The 19,475-nt window shown below is 38.0% G+C and overlaps 2 protein-coding genes across 18 annotated transcripts in view; one reads left to right on the forward strand and one right to left on the reverse strand.

The window, feature by feature from the left end:
• Positions 1 to 18: 18 nt before the first annotated feature.
• On the forward strand, positions 19 to 2,394 carry LOC117565107 (sodium/hydrogen exchanger 8). The gene is made up of 2 exons (XM_034244065.2): positions 19 to 738; positions 814 to 2,394. Exons 1-2 carry the CDS (start codon positions 23 to 25, stop codon positions 2,069 to 2,071), a joined length of 1,974 nt encoding a protein of 657 aa, XP_034099956.1. The 5' UTR covers positions 19 to 22; the 3' UTR covers positions 2,072 to 2,394.
• Positions 2,395 to 5,285: 2,891 nt separating this feature from the next.
• Positions 5,286 to 19,475, reverse strand: part of LOC117564552 (mucin-5AC) — a 31,055-nt gene continuing 16,865 nt past the window's right edge. For 2 of the 17 annotated variants that reach the window (XM_052003187.1, XM_052003188.1), the window contains exons 3-15: positions 18,785 to 19,350; positions 18,527 to 18,723; positions 15,740 to 18,280; positions 14,709 to 14,934; positions 14,602 to 14,648; positions 13,816 to 14,286; positions 10,174 to 13,116; positions 8,687 to 8,773; positions 8,430 to 8,623; positions 8,089 to 8,317; positions 6,982 to 7,419; positions 6,723 to 6,921; positions 5,286 to 6,659 (exon numbers count right to left, since the gene is read on the reverse strand). In XM_052003187.1, the coding sequence (XP_051859147.1) occupies positions 6,492 to 6,659; positions 6,723 to 6,921; positions 6,982 to 7,419; positions 8,089 to 8,317; positions 8,430 to 8,623; positions 8,687 to 8,773; positions 10,174 to 13,116; positions 13,816 to 14,286; positions 14,602 to 14,648; positions 14,709 to 14,934; positions 15,740 to 18,280; positions 18,527 to 18,723; positions 18,785 to 19,350 (8,306 nt within the window). In that variant the 3' untranslated portion in view covers positions 5,286 to 6,491. Of the gene's footprint in view, positions 6,660 to 6,722; positions 6,922 to 6,981; positions 7,420 to 7,657; positions 7,884 to 8,088; positions 8,318 to 8,429; positions 8,624 to 8,686; positions 8,774 to 10,173; positions 13,117 to 13,815; positions 14,287 to 14,601; positions 14,649 to 14,708; positions 15,226 to 15,739; positions 18,281 to 18,526; positions 18,724 to 18,784; positions 19,351 to 19,475 lie in introns of those variants that run through there. The other 15 variants (XM_052003189.1, XM_034243378.2, XM_052003190.1 and 12 more) reach the window with 15 other exon arrangements.

Consider the following 19,475-nt stretch of genomic DNA (forward strand, 5'->3'; position numbering starts at 1 on the left):
TTGTAAAAATACGTTGTTAAACATGAGGAAAAGACTGGCGCACTCGTGGAAAAGAATTATAATATTTGTTATTTTCGCTGTCTGCACCACACAGGCGTTGGATTCACACGATGCCAACCAAGACACTACTGGTAGTCTGGTACAATCTGCTGGCTCGCCACAAAACACAATTGTTAATACATCTAATGTTAACAGTAACAATAGCACAGGCAACACTAATAATATAACCGCAAGTGTCTCACCTGTACTGTCCACCGCAACTTCAGTGGCGCCAATAAGGAGAAACACAACTGGAAACTCGTCTACAACAGTCACGGAGCCATCATTAATTGATTCTCATGCAGTTGAACAGGAACACAATTCGTCGCTATCGCTTTTTTTTGTGATATGCGTAATTATGCTGGGCATACTTTTGATACACTCAATGCTTCAAACTGGATTTCAATATTTACCCGAATCGATTGTCGTAGTCTTCTTGGGTGCCTTTATTGGCCTCTCGCTGAATGTGATGTCTGGCGAAAATAATAGTTGGAAACGAGAAGAAGTATTCTCTCCAATGGGCTTCTTTCTCGTCCTTCTACCGCCGATTATATTCGAGTCTGGATATAATCTGCACAAAGGCAATTTCTTTCAGAACATTGGCTCCATATTGGTGTTTGCTATTTTTGGTACAACAATATCTGCCTTGGTAATTGGTGCTGGCATTTACTTATTGGGAATGGCTGAGGTAGCATATCGGTATGTTTTGTAATTGATTTATTTATTAGCGTGTCTTTTTGTTTCCAAATACATCTCTTCTTTTTAATCTTTCAGACTTAATTTTTCCGAATCATTTGCCTTTGGTTCGTTGATTTCGGCCGTCGATCCTGTGGCGACGGTGGCTATCTTTCATGCCCTTGATGTCGATCCAATCCTTAACATGTTGGTCTTTGGAGAAAGCATACTCAATGATGCCATATCCATTGTCTTGACAGCATCCATCACCATAAATGCGAACGCCGATGCAAACACTGGTGAAGCAATGATGAGCGCCTTAAAAACGTTTTGCGAAATGTTTTTTGCATCTGCTGGCATTGGAGTCATATTCGCACTCATATCAGCACTGTTACTCAAACACATCGATCTACGAAAGCATCCCTCTTTGGAGTTTGCAATCATGCTTATGTTCACCTATGCACCCTATGTCTTGGCAGAAGGCATACACTTGAGCGGTATCATGGCTATACTCTTTTGTGGCATCGTGATGTCACATTACACGCATTTCAATTTATCGACTGTGACGCAAATCACCATGCAGCAGACTATGCGAACACTGGCATTTATTGCAGAGACATGTGTCTTCGCTTATCTGGGACTGGCAATTTTTTCATTTAAGCATCAGGTTGAAATGTCATTCGTCATCTGGTCGATAGTGCTATGCCTAATTGGACGAGCCTGTAATATCTTTCCGCTGGCATATTTGGTGAATAAGTTTCGTGAACATAAAATTAACAACAAAATGCAGTTCATCATGTGGTTTTCTGGTCTACGAGGAGCTATTTCGTATGCCTTATCACTCCATCTGCATTTGGATAGTCAAGAGAAACGGCATGTTATTATCACAACGACTCTCATCATCGTACTTTTCACAACACTCGTTCTGGGTGGCTCCACCATGCCCCTGCTTAAATATCTTAAGCCTGGAAAGAAACGACGGGCTCGTGGATCTGTGCGATCGACGAATGGAAGTTCGTTCTCAAATCGAAAACGTAGCAAGTCAATATCCCTCTCAAAGACTAGAGAATGGGGCCAAGCAATCGATTCCGAACATTTATCTGAATTGACCGAGGAAGAGGATGTCACGTTTACCCAGGCTAGAGATCGTTTTGGCCGCTTAGATCGCAAGTATTTTATTCCGTTTTTTACACGGCGATTCAACAGCCAGGAACTTAACGAATGCAAGTCTCAAATGGCGGATTTGACCAACAAATGGTATCAGGCTATACGCATAAGTCCTCTAGATTCAGATGAATCAGACGATGAGATTGGGCTCTCAGCTACAACAAGTCAAAGCAATTTGACGCGATCTTAAATTTACCAGATTATTCTAAAACAATATATCTTAGTGGCCAAAATTCAAATATAGTCAGGCATACTACAAAGAGTACTAATTATATTATCAATATTTTGTAAAGTGTGCAAGTGCAATTGTTTTTCAGTAGAAAAATCATTAATTTTAAATGTAGAGTTTAGTATGGATAGTATTTGTTGTAAACTCAACAATGTTTTAATTTATGTTAATTGATTGCCCTTGGTATACTGTTTCGTATATCTTATATATCACTAATGTTACCTCATTTTAAAAGTGCATCAAACAGTATTCATTCTGTTTATTTGTTTTTTATTCAGCTGTCTCCTAATATATATAAAAATAAATATGTATTGAATGTTTATAATACTTTACAATATATATATATATATATATATATATATATATATATATATATATATATATATATATATATATATATATATATATATATATATATATATATATATATATATGTATGTACATAATATGAAAACCAAAAATATTTGTATTTCCTGCGAAAGAAATTGTGATAATAAATGTCAGTATATTTACTTATGAAACTGCAACAATTTAATGTTTATTTATATGTATACATATGTAAGTTAATATGCGCCACATGAAAATACATTAATGTTTCATATATCAACTTGCAATGTTCTGTTGTAGAATTAGGTTATTTTCAACATCAGTTTTAGTTTTAGTACGCAGGAGAAATGGAATTTAGTGCAGTCTACTCACAAAGAGTACAAGTCCTCTTATCAAATAGGCTTATTGGAGAATTTCCAATCTCGGTACATTTGAGCTTTTAGAACACAATACAATTCTTGCGTTGGCGGAGCAAGCAGTCACGTTTGTTGCGTTCCGGTATATAATTTACGCACCAAAATACAATTTGTAAAATTTTTTCTATTTTTTTTTTATATGAGATGTTTATACATACATACATCATATATAAGTGAATCAAGTGTTGTGCCAATTTATTTTTAGAACTTTGGGGATTATGCCTCAAGCGCAACCTTCGCACAAAGAGTAAAAGTCCTCTCCAATATGAATTTCGGAGGATTTTTGAATTTTAGTACATTGACAGATTTTAGAGCACAAAGCAATTGGAACTGACATTTTAGTTCTTCTTGCATTGTCGGAGCAAGCAGGTCACGTTTTTTCTTATTGAGATTGCGTGTGTTTAAATATTTGATTTCAATACGATAATTAATATAAAATGTGAACTTTTTTAATTACATCGTGCTATTGGTGTTCGCGATTATGAATGTTAAGCATATTACTTTGCTACTCAATCGTCGTAATTATGCTAAACGAAAAGAAAAAAAAGTGACGCTCGGCGAGAAAAATGGCGCTAAACTTGTAAAATTTTGCGCGTTTTTGCATTTTATATGTGAGTTAATTTGTGCGCTTGGCACAAGTCGATATGTAAAGGTGATAATTGATTTTTCAGTGTAACTTCTGTATTATAACATTGCAATTGGACTCCTCGTCGATAAAAGCAAATCACTTGCAGATAAGTGCCAACGGGTCAAAGTCTCTCTTCGAAGGAGAAGATGGCGATCCCCTAGCCAACATGCTGTTTACGCAGAAAACTAAGCGCGTTTTTGTTTTAGTATTTTTATTTAGTGAGTGTGATGTGCACCTTTGGCAAATGTGCATATGTGTATATACATACATACATACATATGTATGTATGAAGGCGGAAATATGTAACTGTTTGAAGTGTGCTGCAAACAAGTGCCATGTTTTGCGCTTAGCGTATACATAACGGCGTATATGTGACGGCAAATATGTAACGGATCTTGCCTTGCGTTACTGGCGTTCTCGTCGACAAAAGAGTAAAAGTCCTTTCCAATATGAATTTCGGAGGTTTTTTCAATTTTAGTACATTGACAGATTTTAGAACACAAAGCAATTGGAACTGACATTTTAGTTCTTCTTGCATTGTCGGAGCAAGCAGGTCACGTTTTTTCTTATTGAGATTGCGTGTGTTTAAATATTTGATTTCAATACGATAATTAATATAAAATGTGAAATTTTTTAATTACATCGTGTTATTGGTGTTCGCGATTATGAATGTTAAGCATATTACTTTGCTACTCAATCGTCGTAATTATGCTAAACGAAAAGAAAAAAAAGTGACGCTCGGCGAGAAAAATGGCGCTAAACTTGTAAAATTTTGCGCGTTTTTGCATTTTATATGTGAGTTAATTTGTGCGCTTGGCACAAGTCGATATGTAAAGGTGATAATTGATTTTTCAGTGTAACTTCTGTATTATAACATTGCAATTGGACTCCTCGTCGATAAAAGCAAATCACTTGCAGATAAGTGCCAACGGGTCAAAGTCTCTCTTCGAAGGACAAGATGGCGATCCCCTAGCCAACATGCTGTTTACGCAGAAAACTAAGCGCGTTTTTGTTTTAGTATTTTTTTTTAGTGTGTGTGATGTGCACCTTTGGCAAATGTGCATATGTGTATATACATACATACATACATATGTATGTATGAAGGCGGAAATATGTAACGGTTTGAAGTGTGCTGCAAGTAAACAAGTGATGTGAGTCATGTTTTGAGCTTAGCGTATATATAACGGCGTATATGTGACGGCAAATACGTAACGGATCTTGCCTTGCGTTACTGGCGTTCTCGTCGACAAAAGCAAAGCGTAATTAATTTAGTAGACGATTTTTTGGAATATGCTCTTTGTTTAATATGCTAAGTTCAAACTAAAAACGTCGCGATCCGGTGTATAATTTACTTTTGTTTTTTTTTTTTTATGTGAGATGTTTATACATACATGTGTATATACATAAGTGTATCAAGTGTTTTGTAAGGTGCTCAAAATATAATTTGTTTTTTTTTTTTTATATGATTTGTGTATAAGTGTATCTATCAAAAGTTGTGAATGGTGATCTGATAGAAAATGTGCAAGTGCACTGTAAAGTAGTTTCTTTTTGTTTATTTTTTTTATGTGAATTGTGTTCAAGTGCATCAAATGTTTTATAATATGTGATATGTTTTTAATGAGTGTGTGATGTGAATAAATTAAATATACTATGATTTCTCAACGTTCTCAACAATATAACATAATAAAGGCTGTACTAACGGAGGTAAGCTTTTTCCTTTATTTAATATTTGCTCGCCATTTTATAACTGTGAGCTAACGCATAAAAATTCTCTAAATGAAACATCAATAATTTATTTAAAATATTTTATTTTATTACACATATTTAATGGTACTCGTTTATTTTATAATTGGTAGCACAAAATACACAATTCACTCGTTGCTAAATAGATTTTTTAGCGCTGTGTTAGGCTAAACAAAAATTGTATATGAAGGTTCTTAAATTATGAAGTCATTTAACCTAATTATATCTCTTTTCAAGTTTGCAGCATTACAAATCCACTTAATACTTTCGTAACAGTATTCACATATAGCTTACTTGTTAATCTAATTGCTAGACTGGGTATATGAGGACTTGGTTGATGTGCTTGCTTTTTTAATATGTTTGTGTTTTTTATAGATTTCAGTTATTGCCAAAAATAATATTATTTGATGATAAGTATGTACATATGCATATATGTTCATAAAATAAGTTGACATTTCTTTCATACATTTTTCTAGTTTTCGGCTAAAATGCAAATAGTTATACTATGCGATTTTAATTAATGTAGTGAATGTGATATTAGCTATGTATATGCATTTATGTGTGTATACATATGTATGTCTAAGTTGATGAGTGTACAGAGGTCAATTTTGAAAAGGTTGATTTATTATTTTGTGGGTATGCAAAGTATAAAATCAAAAGTTGATATAAATACCCATAAATTAATGGTTTATAATACCTTCACCACAATTCAGAAGTGAATTGGACTTAAATTTAAATAGTATAAATGTGACTGCCAAAGTTGACAAAAAATTAATTTATAAGAGTTTCTGACAAATGAAGTTATCAAACTATTTATAATATTCTAAAAGGCAATGGTTTAATGTTGTGTGTACATTTTACAACTGTATATCATAACATATAATTTACTTCTCAATAGTTCTTAGATCTAGCATCTAACATTACATAGGTAACTTAAGCTAATATTGCGTTTTGAAACTACTTAAGAGAAATTCCATTTAAGTAGCTACACCATAGGAATATACAGTACACATATGTACACATAATATAAGGGAATAAATAATTTTAAATAACATGCTCCAAAAAACGAATTCAATTTATTGCTGCGTTTCAACTAATTAGCTATTGTGTACGAGTATTAAAGATGAAGAACGAGTGAATCCGTATTTTGGCATACTGTCAATAACAAAATGGTGCTGAGTACCAATTCAATTTTGTCAGCATAGATGAATTGCTCATATACGCGTGGAATTTGCTATCGGGCAGATTAGACTGAAAATTTAAGACTTTACGGTTGTGGCTCCTCAACCTCGTTGTCAATGCGTGATGAACGGATACCAGATTTGCCAGTCCACGGGTAGATATCGGGACAGGGTTGACATGTTTTCATATAACGTACGCCTGATTTATGCCAGAGGTTGCACACTTTTGGATTGTTGCAACGCTTCGGCCGGTCCTGTAATAAGCACAATATTAAATCAAAATTTTGAAATTCCAACGTATAGATGTTTGAGCTTACCGAGTAGTCGCATTGAAATGGCTGGAACGAATTGATACGTGATGTAGGTGTTGGGTCTCGGACCCATTGTAGAGCTTGCCAATTAGTTATGATCCAAACGTCTTGCATGGCATTAATGTTGTCGAGAAATTTAATGAAACCTTCTTTGTGATGCGGCTGTGTAAACCAAGCGGCATGGTAAAACAATCCAAAGGGAGCCCTAATTAAATAATTCAAGAAATGTACAGTTTTGTTCCAACACTCAATTTTCAATAAATACCTGTTTGTGGTATAATGTCGTTCAAAATTCTTCATGATCATTTTTGTTACACCCTCTGCATCACTGGGATTCGAACAGGCGTCACCCATAGAGCAGCGTCCACCATTCAAATCTTGCCACATAACCATGGGTACCTGCCAAACACCTGGATAGCTTCGAGTTGGGCATGGTGGTATCATACAATCATGAAAGATTTTGTAGTCCAAAGTATATGGCCAGGAAGGTGGTCGATTCTCATATACCGGCATTGATGAGTCGTATGTAAAGTTTGAATCGTATAACATCTTGTACATTTTGTTACCACCGACAGAAAGAAAAGGAGCACGCATTCCACGTACATCAGAAAGCTTTACACCACCATAAGCCGCTAAGATTTCCCGCTGACCAGCAATTTCCCGAGTCCATTTCTTTTGTGAGAATTGCTCGCCAAAGCTGTGGCTGTAGATATATGTAGTTATAAGTATATAATAGCTATACAAAATTCTAGATGTTCGATGTTTTCGTTTTGCAAACAAATAAGTGTGTTTAGTCAAATGAAACTGTGCGTATGCATTAGCGGTGTTTTAGTTGTGAGTAAGCAAGATGTGTTTGTTTGGTCTATCTACACTCATATTGTAGTGTCTGTTATTGCTCTGTGCTTACGACGCCGCTTAGTTGCCGAGATTCGACTACTTACGAAACTGTGTGTGAAGCCATTTCATGTCCATCTGCGTATAGATTTTGTACTTGGCTATAATCGGTCCATTCATGAGAGACGTAGAATGTGGCAGTTATGGGACACCCATTGGGGTTAACGCGCCCCTTCTCAAAAAGATCCGTATACAATTGCTTATTGAGGTCGTTAACAGAATCATCAAAGGTCAATAGTACAATTTGAGGTATGCTTTCAACGGGAAGTTCGCCTAGCAACCATGACCATTATAATGATGCAGTGGAAATGATGCAATGTGAAGAAAAATAGAAGGGTAAATGATATGAATATATAGAAAATTGAAGCGTATATTTAGAGGCATAAGAATAAAAGATAAGTCCTGTTCTTTGAGGTTGATGTTGATGTAGTTCACTGACTGATTTTAACGAACAGAAGTGGAGAACTCAAGAACTTACGAAACCGTGTGCGAGGCCATTTCATGTCCATCAGAATACATATCCTGTACCATGCCATAATCGGTCCATTCGTGTGATAGATAGAAAGTACCACGCCAAGGACAACCATTAGGATTCTTTCGTGACTTGTTATTGAATATCTCTTGATATAGCTCAATGTTAATTGTGTTGATGGCATCATCAAACGTTATCAAAACAATTTGTGGTGTAACTGATACATTCAAACCGCCTACGTTTTGTGGAGTAAGTTCATTTTTGAAATAATTTCACATAAAGCTTTATAGGGCTATTATTACGCTATTTAACTGCTAGGCAACGAACTGGAAAGAATTTTCACTTACCAGGTATATCCTTTCCACCGCAATAGCAATCAGGCAAAAGACATACATCTTTGCGGCATTTCGCTGCAGTTTTATCTGGCGTAGGCTGTGGATAAATAGGATCCGGTCTTGATGCTGGATATCTATAAATGTCTACAAACTCTTGAGCCTTTGAGACTATTGTGCCAGAGGGCTTAAGCGTCGGACGCGTTCGCCTTTAAGTGTTAATATCAAATTAATGTATGGCTTGATGTAACAAAAATAACTTAAGTACGTACGGTGGATGAGTTCCTCTGTTGGGCGGTGCGGCGGCATCACGATCCTGATTTGTGTATATAGTACTGCCGCGGTTTCTATTATTGGTTCTAAATGCAAGTAACACAAAATTAGAGATAATATTATTTATAAAATAGAAAAATTGAATATCACGTGCGGAATGCCAATTAATTTTTATGGACAATTGCTACACAAATAATAATAAGAGGTTAGTGTTATTTATAAAGTATTTTGCACAACCCAAGTATTTATGTAGGTATGTATATGTATATTGATATGTTTATAGGTGTGATTATGTATGTATGTACACGTGAATAAAATAGCATTTCACATCAGCAGCCAATTTATTGTAAACTTAGTGAGAACCAAAAATGTGTAGTATACTTATATGTCTGTGTGGCAGGATTGGGCTGAAAGTCTAAGCAGAGGATAATAGATAAAAAGAACAGTAACAGTTGATATTGTTTCGCTTAGTAAACCGCTGTAAGATATTTTATATAGACTTTCAATGATACCCGTAATTATTTAAAAAGTTTTATACCATAAGGGACGCTGTTTGGTTTTGTTTGACGAAATTTTTAAAGCCCTTTCTGGGCATATTAAGATATTTGTGTGAAGCCTCATACATCTTGGCTGAGACTATAATTCCTTTATTGAATTTCTGTATTAGATATTTCTGTAACTATAAATACTAAATAAAAGCTCAATAAAATGTGCAAGTGCTGTTTTACCCCTAAAAAATGTTTAAATATGTATATGAAATTAATCCAAAATAGATAAAATGTGAACTACATTGAACAATAACAGTCAAAAGTAAAGGTGTAAATTTGAATTTTTAGTTCTCACAATATCGTGACATATACACACATACATTTTTGATGTATGTATTAACCATTTAAGTTTGTATAAGGAAATAAAAAATGCGGAAGGAATGTCACTAAAATCATAAAGAAATCAAAAATAAAAAAAAATGAGAATACTCTCAATAATAATACGAGTATGCAGATACAAATACTAGTATTAAAAGTTAAAAGGGCCACCACCTATCGGTTACGAATTGTTTACATACTTTTTCTTACCGCTCTGTACAGTGTTGCAACATTTTACAGATCAGCTAATATTTAGTATATATAGTATGCATGTATCTTTGCATTAAAAATCAACGAACAACTATGTGACTATGTTGGCATTACAGTGGTCTTAAGATTTCAGACATTTCGCCTGATGGTTGTTTAAATAACTACTAAAGGCGTACTAGAAAGCCAACAAACAACCAAAGTTCTACATAAGTGGGTGAATGTGGGTAATGAGAAACGAAAGCTACATAACAAATACAGTTGTTGGGTTTGTTGTTTGTTTAAGACACTAAATCTGTGTTGAAAAACAAGATTACGGTGAAATTGTAAATTGTAAAAAAGAGAGGAGAGTGATAATGCAGTGGTATCAGCAACTAAGGAGCTTTATAAAGAAATCGCTATTGATTTTATACCTTGAGGGAATTTCGTTGCACTTGGCGCTCAGTGTGCTGTCGGAGCACTTCACCGAGACGGCAGCGGTAGCGACAGCGCCATTGTTGTTGTATTGATGTTGGTTGTTGTTATTGTTGGGGGCGATGGCATATTGGAATTTGCTAACTCTACCCCCTGGCATTTGATAGGCTGTGGAGGTAGAGCCTGGGCTAGATGATTGAGCGGCAGCAGCGGCAATCGACGATTTTATGGCATTGTTAACCCTCGAAACTCGTGTAGTAGGAGTAGGTGGAGCAAATATAGGTTCAGAGGAAGTGGCAATTGTGGTTGTGGTTGTTGTTGTAGTTGGAGTAGAAGGTGCGCTACTAACTTCGGGGGTGCTAATATTTGATTGTTGTCTTATGGTCGGTTCTGTGCTTAATATGATCATCGTGGAAGAGGGGGAGAATAATTTGGAGGGATATGGTTTTGATGTCAAATGTGGAGCACGAGTAGTGGAGTGGAGCAGTGCAGGCAATGCCGTAGTCGATCTCATAGGCACTGAAGTTTTCTCTGAGCTGTTGATTTGTTTAATTTCATCAATGGTAGCAGTTACCTCAGGTGCAGCATTTTCATCGACAAACTGCGGTGATCCACTTTCATCACTGTCACTAGCAGCAAGAAATTGTTGCAATTGTTCCAATACATTAGTAGTACGAAACTTTGTGCGACCATTTGCTGTTTTTATATAGCCAGCGTTCTGCAGACTTTCAGCCAGTGTACGTTCCGCCGTTTGCTGTCGATACTTATTCGAGTATAGAAACTTGACAGGAGGACGATCGGTAATAATCACAATTTCCGTCGAGCTAGAAATATCGTTGTTAAGAGGCGATGGTTCTGTGTTGACGCTTAGTTCTATATCATTGCCATGCTTAGCTTCAAATGGGCGCTGTGCAATTAATGCTTCAGCACGAGGTGAGTTCTGATAATGGGTCTCATTTTCAATAGGATTACTTTTAGGTTTATTCGTTGGTTCTGAAGTAATTAGTATGGCTTGATAGTTTTTGACTACCTCTTTAGCCTGCTGAGTCGCTTTGAAGCTTTCATACTTCTCTTGAGACTTCGCTGTGGGGCCACCCTGCGTTTGTCGCAGGCTGTTTGCAACTCGAGACCTCTGAACTTTTCTTCTAGGATATGGGTTAGGTGCTGAGCTTCTTAGATCCGAATTTTTGGGTATTTTGAATTTTGGAGCATACGTTGTTGGCTCATCAACGCTATCTAAATTATAGTTTACGGTAGCTGCTGTGTATCGAGACCGTCCTCGGGGACGCACAGGAGTTTCAGTTACTTGAATAGGAGATGATGTCACTAACGTGGAAATTGTTGATTTTAATACAGTATCCGTTATAGTAGAAATATTAATTGATGAAGTAGGAGTAGTACTCCTGGCTATTGGTGCTTCGCGGCCCACAGTACTGACTGTTGGAACAGGATTTTGGGGACTAAAAGTGCTGAGAATTGCATCACTAATACTAAAATTACGTGCATTTCCGGTTGTCAAGGTAGCAATAATTGTCTGGCTTGAGTTCTTTTGAGGCAAGCTCATAAAAAGTGGATTTTTATTTGACTTCGGCGTGGTTTGGAGAAACGGTGGCGATCCATTTCCACTACGTGATCTCGTCGTCGCTCTGAGACTGTTCTGTGGTAATCGTTCATCATGGAGTAGGCTCTCAAGACTTTTGTAAGGTGACACAAATCGCATTGAAGGGTTGCTGGTTACACGACTAAGGTTGTCCTTAAAAAGATTTGCACGAGCCGTAAAACTTTGTCCAGAAGTGACTCGCTCTGTGCTTGACGTTGAGATAATCGCAGCTTTTGTTGGGATACTTGTGGTTATTATACTAGCAAGTTCTCTTTCGCTTGCTGTGGTCATTATTGCTTGTTTGGTACTCAGGGCCTGTTTAATAGTTGGACGACCATTACGCCAGACTCGCAACGGAGCATATGTTGTGGGTACTATGTCCTCATAGCTCTCGGTATTTGTATATGCTAGTGTAGGGGGTAAATGTTTGGTTGTTGGAGTTGGTATAGTCGTAGTTGTTGTTGTCTTAGGAGTGGTAGTTGTTGTTGTGTCTGTCTTTTGTAGTCGTTCATTATTGTCAACTTGATATATGGATTCATTTTCTTTATTCAATGATTGCTCCGCTTTCAAGCTAAATCCGTGCGATCCGCTCTGTAGGCTATATTGATAAACATTGTTAGGCCTTCTAGTACTTGAGCTATCCAATAATTCGCCTGGATATGATTCTGCTCTGCTTTTTGCTATTGCCCTAAAACTCTGGGGCTTTATGTCGGAGAGTACAAAGTTTTGTATACGTTTGTTTTGATTTTGCTCTACGGAAATTGGTTCGTCTGTTTCAAAATTATTGCTTGAATATGTGGCCTCTTTAGAGTATATTGGTTTAATAGGCTTCGCTGTTGGAGGCCGGACTGAGTTACTGGATCCGTACGCCGCAGCATTGATGAAATCTAGGAACTTGGGAGAAGTGCTTGTTTCAACCGCACGACTGGTTGGAATCTCTGCAGTTTGCACTTGCACATTCTGGCTTTCGTCATAAATGGTCTCTGGAAGCTCACGAGTACTACTATTTGCACTGTCACCTACCAACAACCACTTCTCGCTAATTTGATAGAATGGAACTGTAGGTCGGTTTTGTGTCAAGGTATTCTGTGTATTATTGCTTTTTTGGTTTTCGATGTTTTCACTTACAGCACTAACTAGAGACTTAGCCAGTACTTGAAGCTGGGATTTGAGAAAGGGATTGGAACTATAGGTAGGGGATGGCATCGTTGTACTTGTAGTGGTCGAGGTCGTAGTGGTTGTTGAACTGGGTGTATGTGTGGAACGTGGTGGTGGTGGTGTGGTTGTCTTTAATTTGATTATGACATTTTGCTTAATGCTTTTATTTGCATGCGTTTTGTAGCTGTTGAAGAAATGTGTATTTTTAATAAACAACAATCACATTAGAGTTAGTAACTTATCCATTCAAATGCTGTGTACTATGTATAAATGCGTGATTTTCAAGAATGATATATCGTAATCCTTTGGTTCTCAATATACTATTTGTCTAATATGTACCTTAGTTTCGGTGAATCGCATCTTAACATAAAGCACATGCCATGCGAATAACGCGAAGCCATGCGCGAAATAAATAATGATTACATTGTACATTCATATGATACTATAAAATTCATGCAATGAAATTGACTGCACGTTTTTTTTTTTTTCCCATTTTGCACAGGACGACAACAGAATTGGTGAAAAAAATGTTGTAAAACTTGGTCTTTTATAATGAAAAATAACCAAATAAAAATATATGACCTTTGCTAATATTATCATATGTATGTTTACAGCTAGCTAAATTGCTTTCTATTATACTATAGATTCTAGCTGCTTCAGTGTATTTTAAGGTCGAAAAATGTTTTGTGTGTGTTTTTTTGTTTTTGTTTGATTTGTAGTGTAAAATGAGATCTCATATTGTACTTATTTGTAATGATTTAAAGGCAAACAAGCTTTTTGGGCATAGAGGAGAGCCGTATGGACAGACAGCTAGTCATAGACATAGTCTATAAATTTAATTAGGTGTAAGAGAATTTCACAAATCGTGTGGCATGGGAAATACCTTGAAGGTTGCAGTGTTGTTGTTTTCACGGGGGGCTTTGTAGTGGTTTGTGTGGTTATTGTGGTAGTTTTGCTTGTACTTCTGCTTGTCACCGGAAATGACTTTAAGGTCGACTTTAAGGCTGGCGTTGGTGGCGTCGTTGTATATTTTTTAGTTGGTCCAACTTTAAATTGTGTTGTCGACTCTGCGACATCATTGGCGATCAAATAATAGTCGCCTGTGTTCACTGATTTAGATGGTTTGTTTTGACGCACAGTCGCTTCTGAGTCGTGCTCACTATGATAGTAGTCTTCTTGCGAATTATGGGCATACTCAGCTGAGCTGGAATAGCTAAAATCAGGCTCCTCATAGCTCATATTTTCCGTGGTAAATGCGTCGTAGTAGTTGCGTGCATCATGTGTAACTGCAGGACTCGAAGTTGTCGATGCAATGGCCCGGCCATCTAGAGTCTGAATGGTCACTTCCTCTGCCCTGATTGATAGATTTGTTGTAGATGTTGTTTGTTGTTTGTGTAGTCGGGGGGTGTTGTTGAATAAGAGATGAAAATGTTTGATAAATTTTGATGGTGATTTTGTGTATTGTGTAAATTTCTTTTGCTAAGGCACTAGGAAAACATCTGCATTTATAAATTCCTTAAATATCTAATTATGTATACTAAATATTGAGTCGAATGCAAATTGTGTGTACGAAACAATTTTCTGACAACTAGTTAGCATGTTAACAAGTTTCTACTCAATTTGAGTCGCGATGTGCGATTTGAGGCCTTAAATAACAAAAACTACTTACCTTTGCGGGGTGCGTGTGGGATGATCATATACACTGTCCTGTTCAATCTATTGGCAATTTATAGATGAAATGGTGCACTATACAATCTATTGAAAAACTATACATACCTGCGCATTGACATCGGTATCATCGTAGTCCGTGTTGTAGCTCAATGCAGGCTGATTACTGTAATGTGGCCTTTGTGTTGGCGTTGAAGTTGTTAGTATCTCCAAGGGCCGATAGGTCGATTGTTGTTGTTGTTGTTGTTGCTGGCGAACAGTAGGCTGGTATTGCTGAGGTTGTTCCTGCTGTGGTTGTTGCTGTGGTTGTTGCTGTTGCTGATACTCAATATCCCTGTACAAATCAATTTCGTCGTCGTAAACAGAATAGTATGATGAATCATAGGGATTTGATAAGGCATGCGACTGTTGCTGTTGCTGATGTTGTTGCGGTTGTTGGAATGGTGTCGGTTGTTGTTGCGCCTGCTGTGGTGTTTGGTAGCCAACCCCGTGATTGAATATGGATGTAGTATTGTAGTAGTTACGATTGGATTCTAACTGTGGCGGTGGAGCTTGTGAGCTGGGTTGTACAAATATGTTATCGGTTGTCTGCGCCGTTAGCGATGACGGTGAGGATGAATCAACTCTTTACACATACAATTTTTGTGAGTCGAGTTGGCGGCGCAAGTTATTTACATTAACAAATATTCATAATTATTTAAAATATTGATGCAATATAATACATATGACAATAAAGTAGGAACGCAATGATTTTCATATGATACAAGGGGAAAAAATGGAAAATGATAGTAGTATGGTAATAGTAGTAAGAGCTTAAATTCAGAGTACATAAAGTATGGATAGTTTATTAGTTTATATGATGAGTTAAGATGGTTAGAGCGGTAGAAAATTTGGTTAGGGTAGCCCAGTCCATAAAAAAATTGTTTAGTCAACTGTACAGCTTTTGTAAGTTTCATCGGTTTTGATTTTTGGTTTGTTTAGTTATGGGTAAGGTCAGAACGTAAACGTATAAACAGTTGTGCCTGCGGGCAGTTGTAAATATAATTATGTACATGTATTTGTATTTGTATTTGTATTTGTATTTGTGTAGCAGCCAAAAACAATTGAACAGCAGAATCATCAGCGACTTGTATAACTACCTTTGTCTATCCACATTTGAGGAGCTGTGTATCGAGTTTAAGTGCTGACCGCCCAAGCTACCAGAGCTTATGCTAGCTTTGCCATTAGCAGCCCCTTGGTTGGTTTGATTTTGAGAGCGCTCTGTTACAACTGAAGTATCCACAATGTGTGCTTGCCACTTTTGTTGTCCGCGGGTGCGTTGCGGCCGCACAGTGTGACGTATTTTAGCTGGAGCAGGTGTTGTTGTCGTTGTTGTTGTGGTAGTGCTAGTCAAATGGACACGGATATTTTGGTTGGCAGATGAGGGTTTCCCTTGCAATTGGGGTAGTCGTTGCTTCAGTTCTTGGAATATGTCGCTTGGAAAACTGATGAAAGCTGGAACTCCAGCACCTGGAATAGGCTGGTTGTGTTGTGCAAAATGAGGAAAAGGTCGACGAGTTGTTGTTGCTTGCATGAATCCTGTCTGAAGCTGTTGTTTTTCTGGCATGGAAGTAGTCGTTCTATCAGTAGTCACTTGCGGGCGGGGTGGAGCCATCGTCTCGGACATGGGCATATAAGGAGGCATTTGTGATGGTGGCAGTATGTCCTCATCAACTCCATCATCATAGTCCTCGTCATAAAACTCAACAGGTGTGTCCGTAGTAGTTGTTCTAGAGCCACTATTTTTGAGTCGGGGCAAGGGAGTAGTTGATGTTACATTTTCCTTTGATTTATGCATTCTTATGCTGTTGTCGAAGCTTTCATATCCTTTAACAATGCGGGTCGTTGCTAAAGTGGTTGCGAGTACTGGCTCACTGGCCACGATTGGTCTGGTTTTCTGAGGGGATCGGGTAGTTGTGACTGATGCCGTACTGGTTACGGGCCGACGAAGAATCAAAGCATTACGCACATTGCCACTTCCATCATTGCTTACCTGTTTAAAGTATTTGATTAATGGATTTACTGCCGGACTTAAACTGGCTAGATCACTTGCTTTTAGGTTTGCCATAAATTCATTAATGTTAAATTGAAAATTTGTCAAGTGTGGCTTCGGTGTTGCCAACGATATTGGTGACTCTAGTTTCGGAAGCGCAGTAGAACTCATTGATTTCGTAAACGTCTGATATGACTCAGGTAAAGTTGTATTGGACGCATAAGTGATACCCACTGGAAGATTTGAGATGTTCCGAAACGGTATTGGATGGAGATTAACCTGCTTGTTGTTAGACAAATCGGGCGCTGAAACAATGTTAAAGTTTGGAGTGACTTGCAGTGGGGTGACTGGTGGTCGCACCTTGACCGCAGCATGCTCTATTTGATTCAGCTTGGCCGTATTGTAAACACCTTTCATCTTTTGATTTGCAATTATATTATACTGAAAATAATTGCTTTCTGTAGTACTTTGCAGCTCTTGGCCTTGGCCAATGCTATACTGAGATATAAGTTTGACCGGATAGCTTGAATGGTTTGGTGCCTGCTCTGCTTTATTATTGTTGTTGTTGTTGTTATAAAATCCACCCATTGTACTGTACTGGGCATAGTGACCTATCGGAGTTACTTGTTGCGGTGGTTTAGATGTGGAATAATACTCTATAGATGTTCGTGGAGTCGTTGTGTGCACTGCTAACTGAGTAGGGGCTATAGGTTGGTTGTCCAAGTGAAAGTAGGCAAAATTTTCAGTTTGAATTTGCTTACGACGTTCTTTTAGTTCTTTCAGCTGTTGTATTAGGTAGGGCAGCAAATCGCTATTTTGCGATTGCTCCTGATAACCTACTGATGGTCTCGAACTAGTTGAGCTAGCTGCACCATAGTAGTTGCCAGGAATGGGTCGAAAGTCATCTTCTATCGGAGGCGGTGGCAATGACAAGTTATAGCCTGTATACACTAATGTTGGCTTTTGAGCGTATGGGTAGTTCGGGGCTTGCTGCTGATGTTGTTGTTGTTGTTGCTGATGCTGATGCTGCTGCTGTGGGTAAGCCTTATAGCCAAGGTTCTGGCTTAATTCGTTATAATTGTGGTTGGGAGACGTTTGTTGATTGGGCGGAGTAAGGTACGGATTGTAGTGACCAAATGTATAACCATTTTTCTGTGTATTCAATTGATGCGCAGATGGGGAGTCAATGGATCGATAGTTATTCGTTGGCCATTTTAGAGAAGCATGCGAAAAAGGTCTTAACTGACGAGGTCGTCGCTTTGATTCTGCAATGTCAGTATCATTCCTATCATCATTTAATTGTTCATAATCAGAGTCTGCGTCTTCGTCTTCGTCACCGAACTCAATTTCTTTTTGGTTGTAATCATATTTTTTTATACTATATTTCGATGAAAATTTTTGTACGTGATTTATAGTTGGGGCAGCCTCATCGAAATGTTCTTGAGAGTTATTTGAGTCACTGCCCAAATTAGTGTTAGTGCTGCTGTCTGACTCCATAACCTCACTAGAAATATTTGAATCGTTTTGGATTTCCGCTGGCGTAGTTATCGCTAGTCCAATAACACTGCGTCGTTTGCGTCTCCTGTCTAGATCAAGTCGATTATGTGGCAGTTCAGGTTCAATTGTTATGTCGTTGTTCAAGCTTTCGCTGTTTGCGTACAGAGTTTAGCCAAAAAGCATTTTTCAGTCAGTTGGTGTGTCGTTTTGAGCAAAATATAGATATAGTGCAGTATGCATTGTATGAGAAAAAGAGAGTAGTACAATGAGTTGAAGAGAATTTTAAATTTGGTTTGCAGTTTTTGGAAACTATAAGAACAGTTTAAAAAAAAAAAACTAAAGCGACGAACAATGAAGAGCTAGTTAAAAACGATAGCCAAAATGATACTAGACATACCTGTAAGCAGAGCCAAAAGTATATGACCCAATTTTCCCATGATTTGGTATGGCATTTATGCTGGCCTGGTGTATTATTCCGTCGCGATCCCGTTGAACTTGGCTAACAGTACTCGGTTGGCCACGATAAACACGCTGTTGTCGATCGCTTTCCTCCTCCTCAACGGGTGGTAGTGATTCCTCTGCCTCGGTGTAGAGCTGGAAATACATAAGCAGTTGGTAGACGACAGATCTTGCTATTTGCTCGTCAGCCACTCACCTTGGCTATTTCTTCTTGAGACTCCAAAAGCGTCTTCGGTTGCCCACGAGACGTGACTATAGGATTTGGCGGCACACGCAATTCTGGTGGCGGTGGTATATGCTGAACTTGGGCCTGAATTATCTGTGGCGGCGAGCGATGATATTGTGGTGGCACTGTGGCTGCCTTTTGGGTCGAGCCTGGGCTAGTAAATGCGGCTCCAAAACGAATGCGGCTAGGAACGTGTTGTTGATGTTGCTGCTGCTGTACTTTGTTACGTGGGGCGCTACCAACATCTGTCGAGCTCGCTGACGTCCCACTATCCACTAATTCACAACCCACGTTTCGGGGCCAGTCGCAGGTCTGCAGCTCATGTGAATACATAAGACCCCCAGTGCAGCTTTCCAGGAGTGCGCCACCGAATACACAGACATAATATTGTGTGCAGTCAGTTGGGTGCGGGTAGTATCCGAATTCTTCGGGACAATCAAAGTTAATACCATTTGTGCTGGTTGGCTTAACATTGGTTCCAAAGCTGCGTGAATTGGTTAGGCGTGAAGCGCGTTTGCTTTGAGCATCAATACATTCTGTAAGGCAGGGAAGAAGGGATTTGTTAAAAACATTCAGAAGTATGGCCAAAGTATTTTTGTATTTTAATCCAATGCACAGCAAGTACCTAAAAGATACATTGAAATGTTTCAATCTCCCAGTT

The sequence above is a fragment of the Drosophila albomicans genome, chromosome 2L (assembly GCF_009650485.2).
Source record: "Drosophila albomicans strain 15112-1751.03 chromosome 2L, ASM965048v2, whole genome shotgun sequence".
NCBI lineage: Eukaryota > Metazoa > Arthropoda > Insecta > Diptera > Drosophilidae > Drosophila > Drosophila albomicans.

Coding starts and splice junctions, on each gene's coding strand:
- LOC117565107 (XM_034244065.2), top strand. CDS start 23: ATGAGGAAAAGACTGGCGCACTCGTGGAAAAGAATTATAATATTTGTT. Junction 739..813: donor ATGGCTGAGGTAGCATATCG/GTATGTTTTGTA, acceptor TTAATCTTTCAG/ACTTAATTTTTCCGAATCAT.